The sequence below is a fragment of the Dermacentor variabilis genome, chromosome 10 (genome assembly GCF_050947875.1).
Source record: "Dermacentor variabilis isolate Ectoservices chromosome 10, ASM5094787v1, whole genome shotgun sequence".
NCBI lineage: Eukaryota > Metazoa > Arthropoda > Arachnida > Ixodida > Ixodidae > Dermacentor > Dermacentor variabilis.
The window spans coordinates 3,708,995-3,730,124 of NC_134577.1; the positions used below are offsets into that span (position 1 = coordinate 3,708,995).

General features: G+C 49.4%; 2 protein-coding genes and 1 pseudogene across 3 annotated transcripts in view; 1 reads left to right on the plus strand and 2 right to left on the minus strand.

Annotated features, from left to right (window-relative positions):
- Positions 1–21,130, minus strand: part of LOC142559732 (sodium-dependent glucose transporter 1A-like) — a 253,170-nt gene that overhangs the window by 186,231 nt on the left and 45,809 nt on the right. The window contains exons 4-5 of one of the 2 annotated variants that reach the window (XM_075671321.1): positions 3,146–3,293; positions 789–897 (exon numbers count right to left, since the gene is read on the minus strand). The gene's annotated coding sequence lies outside the window, so the exon portion shown is untranslated. The remainder of the gene's footprint in view (positions 1–788; positions 898–3,145; positions 3,294–21,130) is intronic. The other variant, XM_075671324.1, reaches the window with a different exon arrangement.
- Positions 1–21,130, plus strand: part of LOC142559852 (BBSome complex member BBS2-like) — a 220,939-nt gene that overhangs the window by 142,926 nt on the left and 56,883 nt on the right. The window contains exon 10 of the mRNA XM_075671532.1: positions 4,813–4,920. Coding sequence (XP_075527647.1) covers positions 4,813–4,920 — 108 coding nt within the window. The remainder of the gene's footprint in view (positions 1–4,812; positions 4,921–21,130) is intronic.
- Positions 5,816–19,764, minus strand: LOC142559734 (uncharacterized; annotated as a pseudogene).

Here is a 21,130-nt window from a genome sequence, read left to right on the forward strand (position 1 = left end):
ACCGGGCATGCCGGTGGCCGCGGCATTGTTCAATAATGTGTTGCATGGCGTCATTCGCCAGTGTTAGAGTTTGAGCCTGACGAATTTGAGAGGCATCATGGCGGGTGAAGGAGGGATCGGGGGCCGAAATTGGGTACATGCAGATGAACGCAGTTCACGGAGCCTAGCGCGGCTTTGCTTGCGGTGTTAAGCGCGGTGCATTCTGGTGCAATAGGTGTCGGGCCATGGAATAGGAGGCCTTGGTAATTTAGGCTCGCGAGCGAGGGAGTGGGCACGCTCATTTTCTTGTATCCCCTGATGGCCCGGCACTCACTTCAAGACGACGTTAAGTGAGTGATGCTGTTGCATGTGTAGCGTGAGGGATGCCCTAATATGACAGGGAAGTAGCTTGTTTGTGAAAGAATGAAGGGCTTCCTGGCTGTCTGAGCGAACGGTGATGATTGGTGTGGAGTGAGGGGAAATAGTAATGGCTTCCAATATGGCAAGGATCTCGGCGTCAGTTGGAGACGGTACTCCGCCATGCCAACAAGTGATGTCACCCTGAGGGCCGATGACTCCCGTCTTGGATGCCATTGACGAGAAGGCAGCGTCAACGTAGTAGGTGTTATGGGCTGGGTCAGTTAGATGAGTCACCTGTGCCTGCCACCTGCCAGCGTTGTGTTCGGGTTGCATATTCCGGGGTATCGGTCAGACTTCGATTCGAGGGATAGTTATCCATGGTGTAGGTTGATGGAAAGAGGTGGGAGTGGTGAAGTGTCATGTCCCAACATACGCAGGATGGCACGTACCTGGGTCGAGGTGCTCAGACGGAGATGCTGAGACTCTCGGTAGGCTTGAACCTTTGCATCCAAGGCGTTGTGCAGGGTTGTGCCTTCAACATCGAAGCTGCGGGCGTACCTGGGAACACCCATTTCAATGCGGTGACATCTCCGCAAAGAAGACTCAAGCAGTTTGGTCTGGTTGTGTGTAAGTGCAACGTATGGCAGGCCATAGAGGATTCGGGAGTAGATTGCTGCCTCAGCAATTTTACGGAGTTCGTGTTCATGCATTCCTGTGTGGCGCATGCTAACGTGCTCATCATGTGTATGACTTGATTGGCCTGATGAAGAATGCACCGTAGCCACTCCGCATCATGGCAATTCTCTTGCCACAGGAATCCGAGGATGCAAATGGATTTTCTGCAACACGGGGCCCTTAACGCGCGTTAAAATACAACTATTACCTTCCGCGGGCCCTTGGTCTCCCTGAAGGCGCGTACCGTCATGTACTTGTCTAGGGCGGCCGGGCGTTCGAAGGATATGCACCTCTGTTTATAGGTTACGTGCCAGTCATAAAAGGGAGCAGGGCGCCGGCAAGAAAATTTTCCGAAGAAGGGGGGGGGGGGGGGTCTGAAGCCCGGTCAGCCCCCACCTGGCTACACCACTTAGCTCAGTGCAACCATTATCTGGTTGATAATTATTTGCACTGCGACATCTGTTTACTGAACCTAATGCTGTACTATATTGTACAAATTTTTCCCGACTCCAATGTAGATCTATACTGTCCCTGTGGATATCTCTAAGGCTAGTTGTGTTATAAATATAAATGTGGTATGTAGTGAAGAGGAATGCAAGTGAGTTATCTCAAGACATGCTAACAGTTGGTTAACAATAACATGATGCTTGCACTGCACTGGAAACTTATGGTGCACAAACTTAGCGTGCCATGCTCAGGTTTTATGAGTGGAAAATATTTTGTACTCAACATTTTTGTCGTTCAGTGCAACACCATTAGATTCAACTAAACATGAGAACTAGATTATTTCGGTTTGCTAGATAAAAAAAGTCTGGTGCAGTCAGCGAAACACCGGAGCGTTATATCACTGAAGAGAAGCTGCAGACGTTAAAAACGCCCACCACACATTCTTTGGCATTATAGATGATTGATTTTACACACGAACTAATGGTCTTTCTTGCATACAGCCTTCGGCTGAAACCGTCTGCTCATGGCTTTGTGCATTCTCCCCGTAGAAAATTTGAAAATAAACTAACGAACCACATTATCCAACAGTTTTTACTTTTAGCGTTTTCTAATGACAAATTCAAATACTCAGGAACTTGTGCGTTGTCACGATGCGATTCTTTTGGTCTCAAAACAATTTCCAACAAAGGGCCGTAACTGCTGCATTTGTCGCCTCTCCCCATGTTTCTTGTGGTGATCTCAGATGCTCTTGCGTTGAGTAAAGTGTTTACTCCAAAACACGCAGCGATGGTTCACGCACTTACGTTGACCTGATCAACTGAAGTGATCGCAACTATAATAGATCTCAACTCTCGTGTGATCTTCCCCACCTTCCGTCAAGCCAATTTGTCAAGCACGCCGGCCATGTTCTCATGCTCATGTGACGCACCGGGTACTTTGCAGCGTCATAAGTAACACACTGAGGACAAACACAGAATTCTGGGGACAACTTAGGGAAGAAAAATCTTATGTGACATCAGAACATCTATTGTTCTCTGGACCCAGCTGGCCTGCGGGGAGACACATGTCAAGAAAATGGCGGCTTGTTGCAACCGTCACCATCTATGTATCGAAGGGGACAACTAACAGGAAACAAAAAAATAATATATAAAAAGTAATGTCAGAACCGGAAATGGAAGTGACATCAAGATCATATGCTGCTTGGCGCGAATGTTTGAATTTCTTTAGCATCCGGCATGTTGACCACTACGCCAGCAATCATTATTCTTTTGAGGCTGAGGTGAGCTTGCGACTAGCCTCAGCTGAAGTGCCAGCATGTCATTAAATTAGAGAAGTGGCGTATATCTTAATGTGAACATAATTACGCTGTTATACTGACAGCAATTGCTCCAGTAAGTGTCTTAGGAAGGTGGGCGAATAGGATGGGAATAATTGCAGTGCCACAGAAGTTTCAAAAAGAACTTCACTTTTATTCGTCTAGAATAATGCAACCAATATAATTGACCAAACAAAACATGCTTCAATGGAGGAAAAGTACCGTGGCCAGCACACAGTCGTAATGTATACAGCAACATATGCGAAACCTTTTCACCGAATCATTCGCAACTCTGTGCGAGTTGGGTATTCATACCCAACTGTTCTCAGACCTTGTCCCACATTATAATACAGAAAACATTCGACTTACTAATTTCGCTGCCCGTCGGAGACTCTGAGCCGGTGTATGGAGAGTGAATGAACATAGAGCGATGTTTCTTCGCTGAGCGTTCTGCATTTATGACGACGAGACACAGCACGTCAGATACCGCAGCGTGAACTTGCACGATAACAAAAACCTGCAATCACACCTTTCGCCAATGAATGCCGTGCGCTAGGTCAGACAAAATTTGAAGTGAAGCGCAAGCCACACTTTGAACAAACACGCAAGCAAATAAAAAAACTCGGATGAAACCGCTGCGTTCCAGTGAGCAACGCCATTCCGCACGATATAATGGCTGGTTTGCACAGTTTTGCCAAGTCTTTTGGTAGTGGTAACCAAGAACGAACTACCTTAATAAATTGTGAAATAGAAAAAAATTAACATTTGTTGTTTTATTGCAGCAAAAATATTTGAAACGGAATATTTACTCGTATGACAGTATCGTGGGCCGTTGTCTTGTACACGTTCGAAAAACCAACGTTCGATTTCGCCTCACGCGATTGGACTAGATTAGCCTAGGCTGCGATATCGGCGCAGCCTGGACAATTGCGCAAGGCGAAATCGAACATCAGCTTTTCGAATGTGTACAAGATAGCGGCCCTGATTTAAAATTTTCGAACATTTTTTTCTTTTCACATAGGGTTTCTAGCTTTAGCGTTTGACTCCCCTCCCCCACTTACCTAGTCGCATAGTGTTTTTCACTGCTTCAATCGTGCGCCACTAACTGATATCTCTGGCGATAGGTTTTTGCATGCTTTTCGCTCCAAACTTGCGACTTATTTAGGTAGACCTTGTACCAGGCATGCAGCGTTATAGAGAATGGAATGCTACACTCTCAAATAAGTTTGTACCCTTCGGGGCTTGTCTTGTCCCACAACGATAATCGTCATCTGCCTTGCCCGCATTTCCTTTCTTGAATGCTGTGTGCCCGGTACTTCCAGGTCACGAATGGCATGTGCGTTATTTATAAGCATGACATAGCATTCTCGACAGGAAAGTAGCGAGCCCCGAGTTTTCATGAAAGGAAACGCAAGCAAGGCAGATGACGATTATCGTTGTGGGACAAATATACACCCCAAAGGGTGCAACTGTTTTAAGAGTGTAGCGACTGTAGTTTAGAGAGAAGATAAGCTAGAAAAGGTGCAAACTTTCCTTACTCTCTTAAAAATGTTTGCGCCCTTTGAGGCTTATCTTGTCCTACATGGTAATTGTGATTTGGCTTGCTTGCGTTTCCTTTCTCGAAAACTCATCACTCACTACTTTCCTGATAGCACGCAACCGTTCGTGACCAAGAAGTACCGGAATCGCAGGGTTAAAGGAAGGATATGCGGACAAGACAGATGACAATTGTCGTTGTGGGACAAGATAAGCCCCGAATGGCGTAAACTTCCTTAAGAATGTAGAGTGTTGATACGGCACTTGGCCAAGGTTGCACTTCTTTAAACTACTCCGTGCGCACGGTTTAACCATGCAACACTAGGCCGTATTTAGCATACACATCAGAACCATGGAGCGTTTTTGTATCGCGAAGCAATGAAGTAGAAAATGGTGACGAAGGCCGTTTCTTGGCAACTGCACGATGCACATCGCGCGCGGCTATTCAACGGGTGCCAAAGGGCGAACAGCGCTTTGTTGTCGCCTTTGGCGCTGCGCAGCCACCCGAAGGCCGAGCAGGTGCAGTGCGAGGTGAGCCTGCCACTGTGGCCACCCAGGGACCTGGCCATCGACCTGCACCTAAAGGTTCTCGTGGGACAACGCGACAGGTGAGTCAGCACTGCACGTCACCAGAGGGTATCTCACGTGACATCCAGCTCATTACGCGTGAGCTTCGCCATTCGCAGACATTCCGTGCGGTGACGAGTGGATGACGCAGCAGCTCACTAGTGACAAAACAATGCAGATTGCTAAAGCAATACACGTGGGACGGGCGTTAAAGTGGTGCTTATTCCAAGAAGCTATGCTGCAGCTATACGTGAGGCTTATAGCGCGTGAAAAAGACAAGGACGAAAGTGAGACGTGACACACACAGGCGCTAACTTGCAACGATCTTTATTTCGAGCAAAGGACCCATACATATACACAACTTTTTCGCGTACATCATACATGCGCTGTTTGCAAAAACAGATGACGCGAAAACGTTGTATTATGTATGGGTCCCTTGCTCGAAATAAAGATTGTTGCAAGTTAGCGCCTGTGTGTGTCACGTCTCACTTTCGTCCTTGTCTTTTCCACGCGCTATAAGCCTCACGATATCTTACCAACAAGCCCAAATCACTGCGAAACGCAAGGTGCTTACAGAGAAAAACCTACAAAATATCAATACGTATGCCAACAAAAATGTGTTAGACAATGACAGGAGCAAATATGAATGTGGCAGCGGTGAATGCTTATTCATCAAGGACGTGCGCAGGTCCCGACACATGCTCGCTGAACCCGTGCTCAAACGAGAGCAGCGCGTGTTCCCGTGGGCTGCAGTGAAAGGCGTTCATTCGAGCAAATCAGCGTGCACGCACGGACTGTTTGTCGCCCCGCAAGCCAATGTGAACTAGCGTGCAATATTTATATATATATATATATATATATATATATATATATATATATTGCAGAGAAGGATTGGAACGATACAGTGGGTCGTCCTCTCCAGCGCTTTTGCTCGTGAATGCCGCTAGTGCGTGCTCTGCCTGGACCACGGAGCAAGAAACATTTAGGAGTGGAAATTCCGCTGTTTGCGGCGACCAGAAAAGGTCACAAGCCCGCGGAGCCGTTATCGTGCTGGCGGCACCTGGTGGCCTGGAAAGAAATAACCGCCGTTGAGAGCACGCCGGAGCCGCCTGCCCGGGCGCTGCATTTTTTTTTGTTTCGCTGCGGCTTCTACGACGCGCCGCATGGCGCCGCCACTGTATACGGCCCCGTCGGTGCACACAATTGTGACCTTATCTGGTCGCTCCCGTCAGCTCGCTCGCGCTGACGGGAGTTTCACCTAAATGTCTTACTCCGTGGCCTAGACTGTAGCCGCTGTGCTGCTCCTGGTGTCCAATCAACTAAACACCGTAACACACACACACACACACACACACACACACACATATATACAAAAAAAACAAGCCCCTCGGTTTCCCTTCTTTCTTCAGAGACACACACACTTTGTGCGTGTTCTTCGAGCGTGTTGTGGACCCCGAGCTTAAGCAGGTTTTCGGTTTGGGTGCTTACAGGTAAGCCGAGGGCAAGCTTAAAGGCCTTTCTGATGAGGGAATTGAGCTTGTTCCTCTCTGCAACATGGCAATTATGCATGGCCGCCGAGTATAAAAGGTGGCATGCATAGCGTGGATGAGATTGTTTTCCTTGATTCCCCGCTGCATGTTGGCCATCCTCCGGATGAGGCCGAGAGCACTCTCCGTCTTGGCGCTATCTTTCTGAGTGCGGTTCCATTGGCACCATTACACTCCATATACATCTGCCAATATATGGAGGGAGCCCATTCTCGGCACCGAGGACCCGTCACCAGTGAAAAGCCGCATTTCGCTTATGGGCTCAGGTTTCCAATCACAATGGCCGCCGCCTCTGGGTCTTCTCTTGTAGAGAAGTAGTTAAGATTTGGTGGAGAACATCTAAGCCCAGTGGGGCGTAGGAAGCGCTCGGTCACATTGATGGCGATCTGCATGGCGGCGTCAACTTGGCCGTCGCTCCGCCGACGCACCAGATGGTGGTGTCATCTGCATGTGTGTGATTTTTTTTTTTTTAAGCATGACCATATTGTCACGTTGTAGTAAATTGTATATATCAATATGTGTCATAAGGTAATTATTTAAAAACTTGATTAGTGAATTTTTGTTAGGTAGTCGATTGTGCATTGCAACCTTCTGTGCAATGTCGGCCTCTTCGAATAGACCAGCGAGTAGGCCAGAGCTGGACGACAGCCAACATTGTACTGATCCATAAAGGAGATGTTAAAGAATTGAATAAATATAAGTTCATTAGCTTGCTGTCAGTATTGTATATTATATTGTTACGTGGGAAGACATAGACGAAAAGCTATATATAAGTATATTTACAAGGGAATACGCCGCACTTGGCCAAGAGGTAACAGCCCGCGCTAGCTTCCAAACGTCGTCATCATCTTCTCACTGCTTGCCTCTTCGTCATTGCAAATACTGTTCCGTAGCACTACCCCCAGCGGCAAAAGCGCCGTCCCGGAGTGACTAAAGGCCGGACTCAAAAACGGTGCAGTAGGCCTTGAGCCTACTGACGTGCACGACATCACTAGATGCCGAACTAGAGGACGAGGCTGAACTCACAGGAACGATTTCGTACGTCACAGGCGCCACGTGGCACAGCACGCAGTAGGGCCCTGTGTATCGTGAAAGTAGCTTTTCTGAAAGTCCGACGTGACGAGAGGGCGACCACAGGAGCACCAGCGCACCAGGCGAAAACTGTACGTCACGGTGGCAGGCGTTGTAATGACGCTGCTGAGTGGTTTGCGAGGCCGTCAGTCGAGCGCAGGCAAGCTGGAGTGCATGGTCAGAGAGGGCGATGGCGTCGCGCGCATACTCGCTTGTTGCGATCGCAGCAGGAGGAAGTGCCATGTCAAGGGGCAAGGTCGGTTCACGACCGTACAGTAGATAAAATGGAGAAAATCCAGTGGTGTCGTGCTAGGAAGAATTATACACAAATGTGACGTAAGGAAGGGAATGTCCCAGTCGTGGTGGACCTTGGAAACGACGTACCTGGACCGCATATCGGTAAGAGTACGGTTAAACCACTCTGTCAGGTCATTGGTTTGAGGATAGTATGAGGTAGTCAGCTTGTGTTGAGTGGTGTAGGAACGCACAATGTCGGCAATAACTTTTGAGAGGAAGTTACGACTTCGGTCAGTAAGCAGCTATCGCGGGGCGCCATGAAGTAAGATGATGTCACGCAAGAGAAAGTCCGCGACGTCAGTGGCGCAACTGGTACGGGGAGCCTGCGTGATAGCGTATCGGGTGGCGTAATCAGTTGTGACGGCCACCCATTTGTTCCCAGAGGATGACGTGGGAAAGGGACCGATGAGGTCTAATCCAACATGAAAGAACGGCTCCACAGGGACAGTGATAGGCTGGAAATGACCGGCAGGTAGCACTTGAGGTGTTTTCCAACGCTGGCAGGGATCACAGGAAGCAACACAGCGTCGGACGGAGCGAGCGAGACGAGGCCAATAGAAGCGGCGGCGGATGCGGTCGTACGTGCGGGTTACCTCAAGATGTCCTGCAGTGAGTGCGTCATGCATCTCATAGAGCACAGTCTGTCGTAGATGTTTTGGCACGACAAGAAGATCAGATCCGCCAGGGAAGAAGTTCCTTCGGTACAGAATGGCACCCTGAAGGACATATCGCCGAACGGATGCGTCGGCAGCTAGGTGTAGAGCGCAGACGCTCGATGAGTGCTCGCCACGATAGGTCTCGGTACTGCTCATCGGCGATGTTACCGAAGGCAGACACAGAGAAAATGCCGTTGGCGGTACTACTGTCGGCGTCATCAGGCTCGTCTACCAGGTAGCGAGACAGGCAGTCAGCATCCTTGTGTAGTCCACGGCAATCTACCAGTAGCCGTAGCGAAAGTCAATAGAGGAGAAGTAGCCAGCACCGTGGAGGCATTCAAGGGCATCATCAATCCAAGGTAGGGGATACACGTCCTTTTTGGTAACCCTGTTAAGGTGCCGATAATCCCTGCAAAAGCGCCATGAGCCATCCTTCTTTTTTTACCAGTACAACAGGTGACGCCCATGGACTACATGACGGTTCAATAATGTTCTTCGCAAGCATTTTGCAAACCTCTGCGCGAATAACTTAATGCTCAGCCGGTGACACTCGATACGGGCGGCGATGAATAGGAGGGGCATCGCTGGTATTAATGCGATGTTTAACAGCTGTAGTTTGGGCCAAAGGACGATCGTTAAAGTAAACAATATCGTGGTGGGAAAACAGAGCGCGCTAGAGCTCACGAGCGTGCTCGGACGGCATGTCAGGTGCAATCATTTTCTGTAAGTCGGCGATGGTACAAGTTGCCGACTGCGATGGTAGAGGAGTATAGGCTGTATTGTCTACTGCAATAGATGCTACTGAGTGATCCTCGAATGAGCAAAGCTGGACCAAAGACATCCCGCATGGCAGCACTTGTGTCGTCAAGCCAAAATTGACCACTGGCAGGCAGACAAACAGATCGCAAAAAAATCAATTCCGATTTTCTCCCATGGAAGCTCCGTTGTTTCAGATGGGATCATCGGTTCGGAAAATTAGATGCGCTCTGCAGCACAAGTTTGGCAGTTGGCTACGGTTGTTGCAATTTCCTGGATAATTCCTGGCCACCAGACTGATTCCTTAGCGTTTGCGCGGCAGCGGGCAATGCCTTGATGCCCTTTGTGAATTCTATGGAGCATTTCTTTCTGCAGAGATCTTAGGATTACTAGTCTGGCGTCCTTTAGAAGCAACTGCTTGCAAACCGTGATGTTGCCACGATGCGCCCAGAATGGTTTGAGAACTTGCGGTAGCCGATCCTTTGTGGGACAACCTTGCATGCAAGCTTCAAGCAACGATGCGCACTCAGGGTCCATTGCCTGCTCTGAGCGTATGCAGTCAAGCATGTCATCTGAGAGCACACATCGAACGACTCCATCCACATGAGCCGAGCCGTCGGCTTCAGACAATTCCCCGATAGACAGTCCGGTGTTCATCATTCTGGCTCGAGAAAGAGTGTCCGCTGTAGCGATGGTTTTACCCGGGACGTGCGTGAGCGTGAACGAGTACTGCATAAGACGCATTCTGAACCTTTGGATTCTTGATGGAAGAGAATCGAGAGGATCGCTACCAAGTAGCGGAAGGAGGGGCTTGTGGTCTGTCTCAAAAACGTGAGGCCTCTCAGAAATTCGTCGAAGCGCTCTGCTGCCCAGGTCAAAGCCAACGCTTCTTTTTCGATTTGTGAATACCTCTGCTCTGTTTTCGTGAGCGACCTGGAGGCATATGCTACTGGACGTCTTTCGCCAGATGGCTGATCCTGGAGTAGTACGGCGCCGAGTCCTTGCGAAGATGCGTCCGCCGAAACGATTGTCGAGTACATGGGGTTGTACCTTGTCAGGTTCGAGCTGAGAGTAGTCTTGATCTTCTCAAAAGCTTCCTCTTGATGAGTTCCTCAACACCAATCGCTGTCTTTGTTGAGGAGGCTGTGTAAAGGCGCAGATATAGACGCAGCATCAGGAAGAAACCTTGCGACGTCGTTCATCGTGCCTAATAAAGAACGAACCTCAGCGACGTTTTGGGGTCAAGGCAACTCCTTGATTGCTCTGATCTTCTCAGGATCTGGGCGCACACCATTGGCGTCAAAGATCATGCCCAGAAATGCTACTTGCTCAACAGTGAAACAACATTTTTCCTTGTTAAGGGTTACTCCTGTTTGTTCCAGTCGGTCGAGCACGTTACGAAGGCGGTTGTCATGTTCCACTTTGTTCTTGCTGTACACAAGAATGTCGTCCATGTAGTTCAGTGCGCCATCTAGGCCTTCGACAACCTGCGCGAACTTTCTGAAAAATTTCTGGTGCGGATGTGATCCCGAACGGCAACCTGCGGTAGCAGTACCGCCCATACGGCGTTATAAAAGTGGTGAGCTTTTGACACTTCTTGGAAAGCTTTATCAGGTAGAATCCAGAATTCGCGTCCAGTTGAGAAAACACCTTCGCTTCCTGGAAGCTTCCCATAACTTGCTCTACCGTTGGTAGCTGATGACGCTCGCGCCTGACAAATTGGTTCAATTGAGTTAAGTCGACACATATCCTTACTGCTCCAGACGGCTTCATTACGGGTACAATAGGAGCGCACCATTCTGTTGGTTCGACCTTTTGTATCATTCCTTCTCGCTCTAGCCTGTCCAGTTCTTGCTTGACTTGTTTCTTCATGGGAATAGGAATCTGTCTGGGTGTAGACAGGGCGTACGGTGTTGCATTTGGAACGAAACGTATGGTATGTTCTCCAGACATGGAACCCGTGCCTTGGAATGTCTTACGATACCGGCTTACGATGTCGTCAGCAGTTTCCAAGTCATCTAGGAAGCGAACGATTCCTGGGGCTTTGATAGCTGGCTGTCCCAACAAGGGTCTGCGCAAGTTGTGGACGACGTAAATGGTTTGTTTCGAACAGTCGTCTCCAAGCTACTTCAGCACCAAACTTTCCAATTGTACGGATGCTTGCATTATTCGGTCCTTTAAGATCACCTGCTTTGTCCAGAGAACGCCGAAGTAAAGGAAATTTTCCCCGACGACTGTCACTTCGGCTCCCGTATCTACGTTCATGCGGAGCTTATGGCCGTTGATCAGTACCGTGACGAAGCGCCCAGAGGGTGTGTTTGCCGATTGCTCGACCGTGCCAAGAAATTTATCAGCTTCGGCAATGTCGTCAAGATTCCCGTCTGCTTGTCTCTTTTTTCGGCACGCCTTTTCGAAGTGGCCCAACTTTCGGCAAAACCTGCATCTTTCTTGTTTCGCTGGACAACTGCTTCTCGGATGAAATGGTCCGGCGCAGAAACTGCAGAACTTTTCACGATAAGCTGGCCTGTGACCGCGTGTAAATGTTTTGCTCTTTCCAGGGGTTTTGTCGGGCTTTACTGCGCCGACACAAGCTTCTGGGATAATGCCCTCGTGCTCTTTTAGCTCGGCTTGCTGTTTCTTTACCGTTTCGCTTGTACGCCCTTTTGCCAAAGCAGTGCTCAGCGTGAGATTAGGATCCATCTGTAGTTCTTCCGAGAGAAGCTGGTCTCGTTGTCCTACTACGAAGCGGTCTCTTATAAAGCGTTCCTTCATTTCTTTGATTTCGCATCTGTCTGCTAGCCTGTTAAGCTCGGTTGCAAACCGGTCTACTGTTTCTCCCAGTTGTTGGCGGCGTAGATTAAAGCAAGCACTCTCGTAGACTGTCTTCTTGGTATGGACGAAATAGCCCTTAAATTTTGACTTTGCGAGGTTCAAGTCCTCCATTTCTTCGTCTTTGACATTTAGCAACCGAAGAATCTCCCGTGACTTCCTGCCCATTGTATAGAGAAGTGCCCTTACTTGTACTTCGTCTGGTTTCTCATGTAGTCTGGATGCAAATCTGTAGTCAAATCCGTCCATCCAGGCGGGCTAGTCCGCAGTGTTCTGGAAGTCGAAGGGCCTAGGAGGCTTGATTCCTGCCATGCTGAAGCGTTGCTTGACGATTGTCACCGATAGGACATGCTCTTGTGGAAGCAGGCACTCGTTCGCTCGTTGACGGGCTGTTGCAGCGCTACATTGTAGCCAGCTTTGAGCCACTTCTGACACCATGTCAGACAGTCAGACAGACGCTCGTCGTCCCAAGACCAAGAATGATCCATTTTAATGTACCGTCGTGAAATATATACAGCCAGAATGGTCACATGACTTGTGTGAGAACAGGTTAAAAGAAATGAAAGCATAGCGCTTATCTTAGCACGTCGGTGGCTCAGGCACACACACAGTGCGTATTAGGATGACGTCACAGTAAGTAGGACGTCTTGCATAGGAGCCGCGATGTAGTGACCATCGGGCACTGGTGGGGATGACACTAAGTCAACGTAAGTCAGTGCCGAAGGTGGCAAGCGAACGAAGTCGACGGAACTGAGGCGACTAGGGTGTGGTTCAGCGGGATCCAGAACAAGCAGGTCAAGGCGGAGAGTACTGGCGGAACAACCGATGAAAGCAGAATGTGTGGAGAGGAAGTCTAAGCCGAGGATGATGTCGTGGGGACAGTGGGCGATGACTGTGAATAACACAATAGTGGAGCGATCGGCGAAGGAGACGCGGGCGGCACACATACCAATTACGGGGGCTGTTCCGCCATCGGCGACACGGACAACAGGCGTCATGGCGGGCGTGATTATTTTCTTCAGGCGGTTACGAAGGTCAGCACTCATTACCGACAAATGCGCCCCAGTGTCTATAAGAGCAGATACAAAAACACCGTCGACTTGCACGTCAAGAAGGTTCAGATGAGTGGGCAACGTCAGGAGAGGATTTGGCGGCGTAGGGTGCAATGCAGCGTCACCTCGAGGCGCTGCATCGTCTAGTTTTCCGGCTGGGAGCGGCGTCCGAAGGGAGTCGGCGAATAGGAGCGACGGCGCTGGGGGGAGCGAGATTGTCGTCGTTGGGGCGAAGGCGAACGAGAATAGGGGCAGTCCGGCGCAGGAGAATCAGTGGCGGCATTATCACAGCGTGCGGCATAGGGACGAGAAGGGCCACCTGAGGGGCGAGAGTAGGCAGTATAAGTAGACCGGGTAGGGGAACTCTAGCGACTGCGACAGTGCCGAGAAATGTGCCCGATTCGACGGCAGTGAAAACAAATGGGCTTGTCGTCAGCAGTGCACCATTCAAATAGGTCACGGAAACATGGTGGGTAATAAGATGTAGGACGGGGCGGAATCGAAGAAGCTGGGTGGGTGTCAGGGCGATGGGCCGAGCAGATGGTATGAAGACCCATGTTTTCGAATTCCTGGCGGACAACTGCCTGGATCAGGGAAACCATGACTGCAGGTGCGTTGGAGGAGCTGGAGTCGAAGGCAGCCGGATAGGCGGCCTCGATCTCACGCCAAACGATTCTGGTAACATCGTCAGTGTTGTTGGGGCGAGGAGCGTTGGCACAGGAAGATGTCGCTGGGGTGTTGGGCAGACGGGCAAACTGCTGGTCGATACGTTGGCTTTTAGCGAGTTCCAGGCAGCGGCACTCTTTTATAACTGCATCCACCATCGCCACATTGCTGAAAACGAGCAAGTTGAAGGCGTCATCGGCAATGCCTTTGAGGATGTGGGAAACCTTGTCGGACTCAGTCATATGTGCGTCCACTTTGCGGCACAGAGCCAAGACGTCTTGAATGTACGTTACTTAGGACTCCGTTGACGTCTGCACACGGCTAGATAATGCCTCCTGGGTGGCAAGTTAGTGACCGTATGGTTTGCCGAACAAGTCTCGGAGCTTTTGCTTAAGCGAATCCCAACTGGTGAGCTCATCTTCGTGCGTCCGAAACCAAACTCGAGGTGTGCCATCCAGGTAAAGGACTACATTGGCGAGCATGATAGTAAGGTCCCACCGGTTATTGCGGCTGACGTGTTCGTATAGGCTCTTCCATTCATCGACATCTTCCCCATCTTTGCCCAAGAATATGCCAGGATCACGGGGAGCGTGATGTAGGTCATCGAAGTGGCAGCAGGTGTAGGAGGCGGCTGAGTCGAGTTGTCATCGCCGGGAGCCATGAAGGAAGGGTCGACGTACCGTCCACTGCAAAGCTTCGTGACGAGGTACAGGGAACGTCCACCTCCACCAGATATGTTACGAAGGAAGATGCAGAGGAAAAGGTATATACGAGTATATTTTCAAGGGAATACGCCGCACTTGGCCAAGAGGCAACAGCCCGCGCTAGCTTCCAAACGTTGTCGTCGTCTTCTCACTGCTCGCCTCTTCGTCATTGCAAATACTGTTCCGTAGCAACATTTGCCAAGATAAATTCCAATAGAATCAGGGCAACACTTGACTTCAACAACCAAATGAACAGGCTCGCTTCAGGAAGGGATATTGTACAATGGATTACATCCATGTTATGAATGTGATAAGAAATCTGTGGAGTAATCAACCTCTCTATATGGTTTTCATAGATTATGAAAAGGCATTTGATTCAATAAACATACCAGCAGTGATGGAGGCATTGCATAATAAAGGAGTACTAAAGGAGGCATACGTGAATATCATAGGGAATATTGTTACGGGGATGTTGGGACTATAGACTTAATATATTTACAGTATATACACAAGCAAAGTCAATGTGGTCAAGATGGCTGACCAGCAACAACACGCAGCAGCCAACGTCTCGCGAGCTTCTTCTTCCTCTCTCTCTTCGTTCATCCTTCCGTAACAGGACCCCTGGGTGGTGAAGCGCCTTCTCGGCACATGGTAGGCGAAGAACTGCGAGCGAAGTATGGCTTGAGCCTCGAAACATGCACGACGTCAACAGGCGGCGGGCTTGAGGATGGATGAAACTGTAACGGCGCAATCTTGTAATTGACGTCGTTAATTGACGTAGGATTTCATAAGGCTCTGTGTAGCAAGAGAGGAGCTTCTGAGAGAGGCCGACCCGACGACATGGTGACCAAAGCAGCACCCAAGCACTTGGGGCGAACTGAACATGCGATGGCACCGCGGTCGTAACGCTCTTTTTGCAGATGCTGCGAGGCTAATAAGTGAGATCGGGCGACTTGAGGCACTGTGTGAGCTCGATCGATAACTTCACGAGCGTACTCAGTGGCAACGTACCACTGAGGAGGGACCTCAGTGGTACTGAGGTCCCTCCTCAGTCTTTGACTATGGGACCTCCTAGAGTTACTTCTGTAAAAAATTTCAAATGCTCAATAAACTGAAACTGAAACTGAAACGCGGGGCACAGAAGGAAGGACGGTGTCAATGGGCAAAGTGGAATCGCGACCATACAAAAGGTAAAAGGGTGAACATCCTGCGGTGTCATGTCGGGACGAGTTACGCGCGAATTTCACGTAGGCCAGCGTGGCATTCCAGTCGCGATGATCGTTGGAAACGTACATCGACACCATCTCTGTGAGCGTTCGGTTGAGACGTTACGCAAGACCGTTCGTTTGTGGGTGGTAGGCGGTGGACAGCTTGTGCTCAGTGGCACAAGAGCAGAGGAGGTCGTTCACAACTCGAGACAAGAACGAGTGGGCGCGGTCGGTAAGTAAATGTCGAGGTGCACCGTACTGGAGAATGACGTCGTGAAGGAGAGAATCGGCTACGTCAGTTGCGCAACTAGTCGGCAACGCCTTTGTCATCACGTAGCGTGTCGCATAATCAGTAGCGATGGCGATCCATTTAGTCTCTCTAGTCGTCGTCAGAAAAAGGCCAAGCAGGTTAAGGCCAATGCGAAAGAATGGTTCAGAGGGTACTTCAATTGGATGGGGTCAGCCGACAGGTGGCAGGGGAGGTTTTTTCCGGCGCTGACACAATTCAGTATTTATTCCATTGACAAGGGAATAAAACGATAGTTGCAAGTAGCGCTCTGTGGTGTGTGTTTCTCTTAGTGTGTCGTCCAAATTTTGCACAATCAAGCCTCTAATATGCTATACCAAGACGGCCAGTCCTCAGCTTTGACAATTCGCAAGTTGTGACATAACGGCGTACAGAGCGGTAGAGACCCGGCCAGAAGAACCGGCGTCGTACGCGGTCGTAGGTACGCAAAACTCCAAGGTGTCCCGTCGTCGATGCATCGCGAAGTTGTTCGAGAACGACAGATTGCAGATGACGAGGAAGGACAAGGAGCACCTCAGGGCCGTCAGGGTTGATATTGCGGCGGTAGAGGATGCCGTCATGCAGCACGAACATGCGGCATGTGCCGTCGGTGATGCCAGATTGCACTCCGGCGATGATAGACTAAGGATGCGTCGCGTTGTTGTTCAGCGCGTATGTCGGTCATGTCAGTCAAAGCCATCACGCAGGTCACCGGATCATGCGCAACAGGATTGGGAGGATCCACCGGGTGACGCGAGAGGCAGTCAGCGTCCTTGTGCAGGCGTTCAAGCTTCTAGTTTACAATGAATGAAAATTCCTGGAGCCGTAACGCCCAGCAACCAGGCCGTTCTGTAGAGCCTCGGAGGGAAGACAGCCAGCAGAGGGCGTGGTGGTCTGTAACAACCGAAAACGTACGGCCATACAAATATGGCCGGAACTTGGTGACAGCCCAAACTAAAGCCAAGCACTCCCGCTCGGTGATGGAGCAATTTCTCTCAGCAGATCACAGCAGGCGGCTGGCGTAAGCTATCACGCACTTGGTGCCATTCTGCTGTTGGGTGAGAATAGCGCCGATGCCGTGGCCGCTTGCGTCAGTGTGGACTTGGGTCAGTGCAGATGGATCAAAGTGGGCAAGTATGGGAGGCGTGGTCAGAAACCCTATGACAGCGGCGAACACGTGAGCTTGCTCAGGGCCCCATGAGAACGGCGTGTTTTTCTTTAGATCTGTCAAAGGCCAAACAACGTCTGCAAAGTTTTTGAGGAAACAGCGAAAGGAAGAACACAGGCCGACGAAGCAGCACACGTCAGAAGCAGAATGTGGCACAGGGACACTGCGTACGGCGCAAACTATTTCGGATCTGGTTGGACACTGGATGCGTCGACGAGGTGTCCCAACACGGTAATCTGACAGGGCCCGAATTTACACTTCGTGGAGTTGAGTTGGAGGCCGGCTTTTCGGAAGACCGCAAGAGTGGCAGCAAGTCGGGTAACCTGGCTGCCGAATGTGGGAGAAAAGACGTTAACGTCGTCAAGGTAACAGAGACAGGTGGTCCATTTGTAGCCTCGCAGAAGAGAGTCTTTTATACGTTCAAATGTCGCAGTAGCATTGCATAGGCCAAAGGGCATGACTTTGAACTGATAGAAGCCATCCGGTGTGATGAGGACGTCTTCTCGCGGTCCATTTCATCAACTGAAATCTGCCAGTAGCCGGATCGAAGATCGATGGACGAGAAGTATTTAGCTCCGTGCAAGCAGTCCAAGGCATCATTGGTGCGTGGTAGTGAGTAGACGTCGTTTCGGGTGATCTTGTTTGAATGGCTATAATCGACGCAAAAACACCAGATACCATCTTTTTTTTTTTCACAAGGACGACAGGCGAAGCCCAAGGGCTGGCTGAAATTCAGAAGCGGAAAAACGACGTTGTTATTAATAATCGTCACCAGCGTATGTGGAAGAGCAACATTCCGGTTCAAAAGCATGTCGATGATGGGGCGAAGGACATATTCACCATCAGGAATCTGTGGCTGTGTGGTCAAAGCGACGTAAGTGACTGCCTCAGGTGACAGACGCACATCTTAAAGTTGCCCATGCTCCGAGCAGTGCTCGGAGCATGGGCAACTTGAGGCAGTTCCAACTGAAGAACGCCGGTTGCGCAGTCGATGAGAGCGGAATGATGGGATAAAAAGTCTAATCCAAGGATAATGTCGTGAGGGCAGTTGTCGATCACAGCAAATAGAACAGAAGTAGGGCGGCCGGCTATAATTAAACACACAGTACACATTCCAAAAACAACCAGCACACCGCCGTCGACCACACGAAGCACTCGGGAAGCTGCTGGGGTGAGGACCTTCTTTAGATGTCTACGTAAGCTAGCATTCATCACAGATACGTGGGCTCCAGTGTCGACGAGTGCTTGGACAGGTAAGCCCTCTATTTTAACGTCAATTACACTTCTTTTGGTGGGCACAGACAGAGGATTTGCTGCAGTAGTGACAGATAGCGGCGACAGGTGAAACATATCGGCTGGTCGTCCGCGGTTCTCCACTCAGTCGGGTTGCGATAACGTGGAGAGAAGCGTCGGGGTGCAGCGAAAATAGTAGAAGGGTGTTCGTTGGCTCTGGCGTTGACGACAGCACAGACAGAATGTAGGCCAAAGTTTTCAAATTCTTGTCGAACGATGACTTGCATTAGGGGAACTGAAATAGGGGTAGCATCAGGGCTACACGAACAGAAAGCTGCGGGCGCTATCGCGTCCAGTTCACGTTGAACGATTCGCACCACGTCCTCTGATGACGACGCATGCTGCTGTGCGGCCTGATCTTCACACGTCGATGTTGCGGCAGTATTGGGAAGTCTGGTGAATGGGTGAAGGACGCGTCAGCTTTTGGCCTGCTCGAATTGTCGGCACTCTTTGATGATAGCATCAACTGTAGGGCAGCTTTGGCACATGAGCAGATTAAAGGCGTAGTCAGCAATTCCCTTGAGCACATGCCCTACCTTCTCAGCTTCTGTAATGTCTTGATCGGCTTTACGACAAATCTCCAGCATGTCCTGGATATACGAAACATAGGACTCTGTGGGGGATTGAGCACGAGAGGCCAGTTCCTGCTTTGCGGATATTTATGGCTGGCTAGTTTGCCAAATTCTGTTAACTTCCCTTTGCATTGGCCCCAGCTGGTCAGCTCCTCTTCATGGTTTTCGAACTGTACCTTTGCCGTGCCTCTTAGGTAGAACAGGTTAGCTAGCATAGGCGTAGGGTCCCATCTGTTGATTCCACTCACACGTTTTTACACAGCCACCCACGCTTCAACATCAGCACCATCAGTCCCGCTTATAGTTCCGGGATCCTTGGGTTGCACAACCACAACCGAAGAGGACAGCGTCGTAGCGGGTGATGGTGACGTTGGAGGCAGCAACGACGTTGATCTTAAGTGCTCACCGTCATTCATGGTGAGGACGGTGATGCGACGTCCACTACGGAGCTCCGTTTCCAGCCGTGGTACCCCGCACCTCCCACCAATATGTTACGGGGATGTTGAGAGTATAAACTGAATATATTTACAGTATATATACAAGCAAAGTCAATGTAGTCCAGATGGCTGACCAGCAACAACACACAGCAGCCAGCGTCTCGCGATATTCTTTTTCCTCTCTCTCTTTGTTCATTCTTCCGTAACAATATCTACAAATATTCCACAGTTACCTTGGTTCTCCACAAGATACGTAGAAAATTACCTACAGAAAGTGTCAGGCAAAGAGACACAATCTCCCCATCGCTATTCAATGCATGCTTAGAAATATTCAACCTATTAGACTGGGAAGGCTTAGCAGCAGTGGCGCAGCCACAAATTTCGTTCGGAAGTGGGGGGGGGGGGCTCATGTTGTAGCTCGGCCTCCTCCTTATAGAATTTGTCGAGGGATCAAATACATTAATAATAACTGCATTGCCATTGCCAAAGATGCTGCAAACAACTTCTTGAATGCTACGCACTGTGAAGACAAGTGAAATATGTACTTTTTTTCATAGAAGAATATACTCGTACGTCTCAAAAATTGTGCCCGAAATAACTGATATCAATGCTTCCAATTTTTCTGTCTATTTAATAAATAAAAAGATATCGCAAGAACTTTAGAACTATATCAGTTTGAAATCAGCAAAGCAGCGCATGCCACTTGCATGAAAAATGTAAAGGCCATAAAATGAACAAGTTGAGGACAAATATTTTAATGAAACTGTCATTCAAGAACTTTGCATTTTTGTAAATATGCAACGGCCTGGAAAAATCTCAATGACACTGTCCTTTGTTCCAATGTATTGCGCAGGAGCAGCAGTCACCAGTCGTGTATTATGAGTAATTGCACCGAAATTATAGTCACAACAGAAAGCAGATATAAAAAGCAGGGGTTCTCCAAAAATATACGAGTGCGAGTCAAATGAAAGTGAGCCAATGCAAATATATGACAAACAGGGTACTTTATTTAAAAGTAGACTCCATGAGCATTTAGACATTTGCTCCGCTGACTAACGAGTTGCGTCATTCCCGTTTAATAAAGATCTTTGGGTTGCTGCTTCTAAAACTCTGTAAGTGACTCTTTCCCGTAGTCCTCCGACACGAGTCTCGTTCCCTTGAGGTGTTTTGAAACTTCCCCAAAATGTGGAAGTCGCAAGGCGACAGGTACGGGCTGTATGGGGGATGTTGCAGCGTTTCCCACTAGAACTTTGTCGGTTTTGTTTTGACCACACCAGCGACGTGGGGCCGGGCATTGTCGTGGAGCAAGATGACCCAATTGCTCAATTTTCCACGTCGTTGGTTCTTGATTGCGACACGCAGCCGATCCGACGTTCCACAATATCGGAAATGATTGATAGTCTCTCCTAGTTTAGCACATTCGATCAATAATAGCCCCTGATGATCGAAAAAAGTCAACAACACCTCTCCGGCGGAAATGACAGCCTTTGCTTTCTTTGAGAGTGGTGAATTCGAATGTTCCCACTGTAAGCTTTGCCGTCGTGTTTCAGGGTCGTAATAGTGGCACCATGATTCAACCCCGATGACAACTGCAGACAAGAAGTTGTCACCCTCATTGTGGTATGGGATCAGATGAATCAAGGCAGCGCCCAACCTCTCCGTCTTCCGGCGTAGGTTCAAAATCTTGGACATCCATTGCGCACACAAGA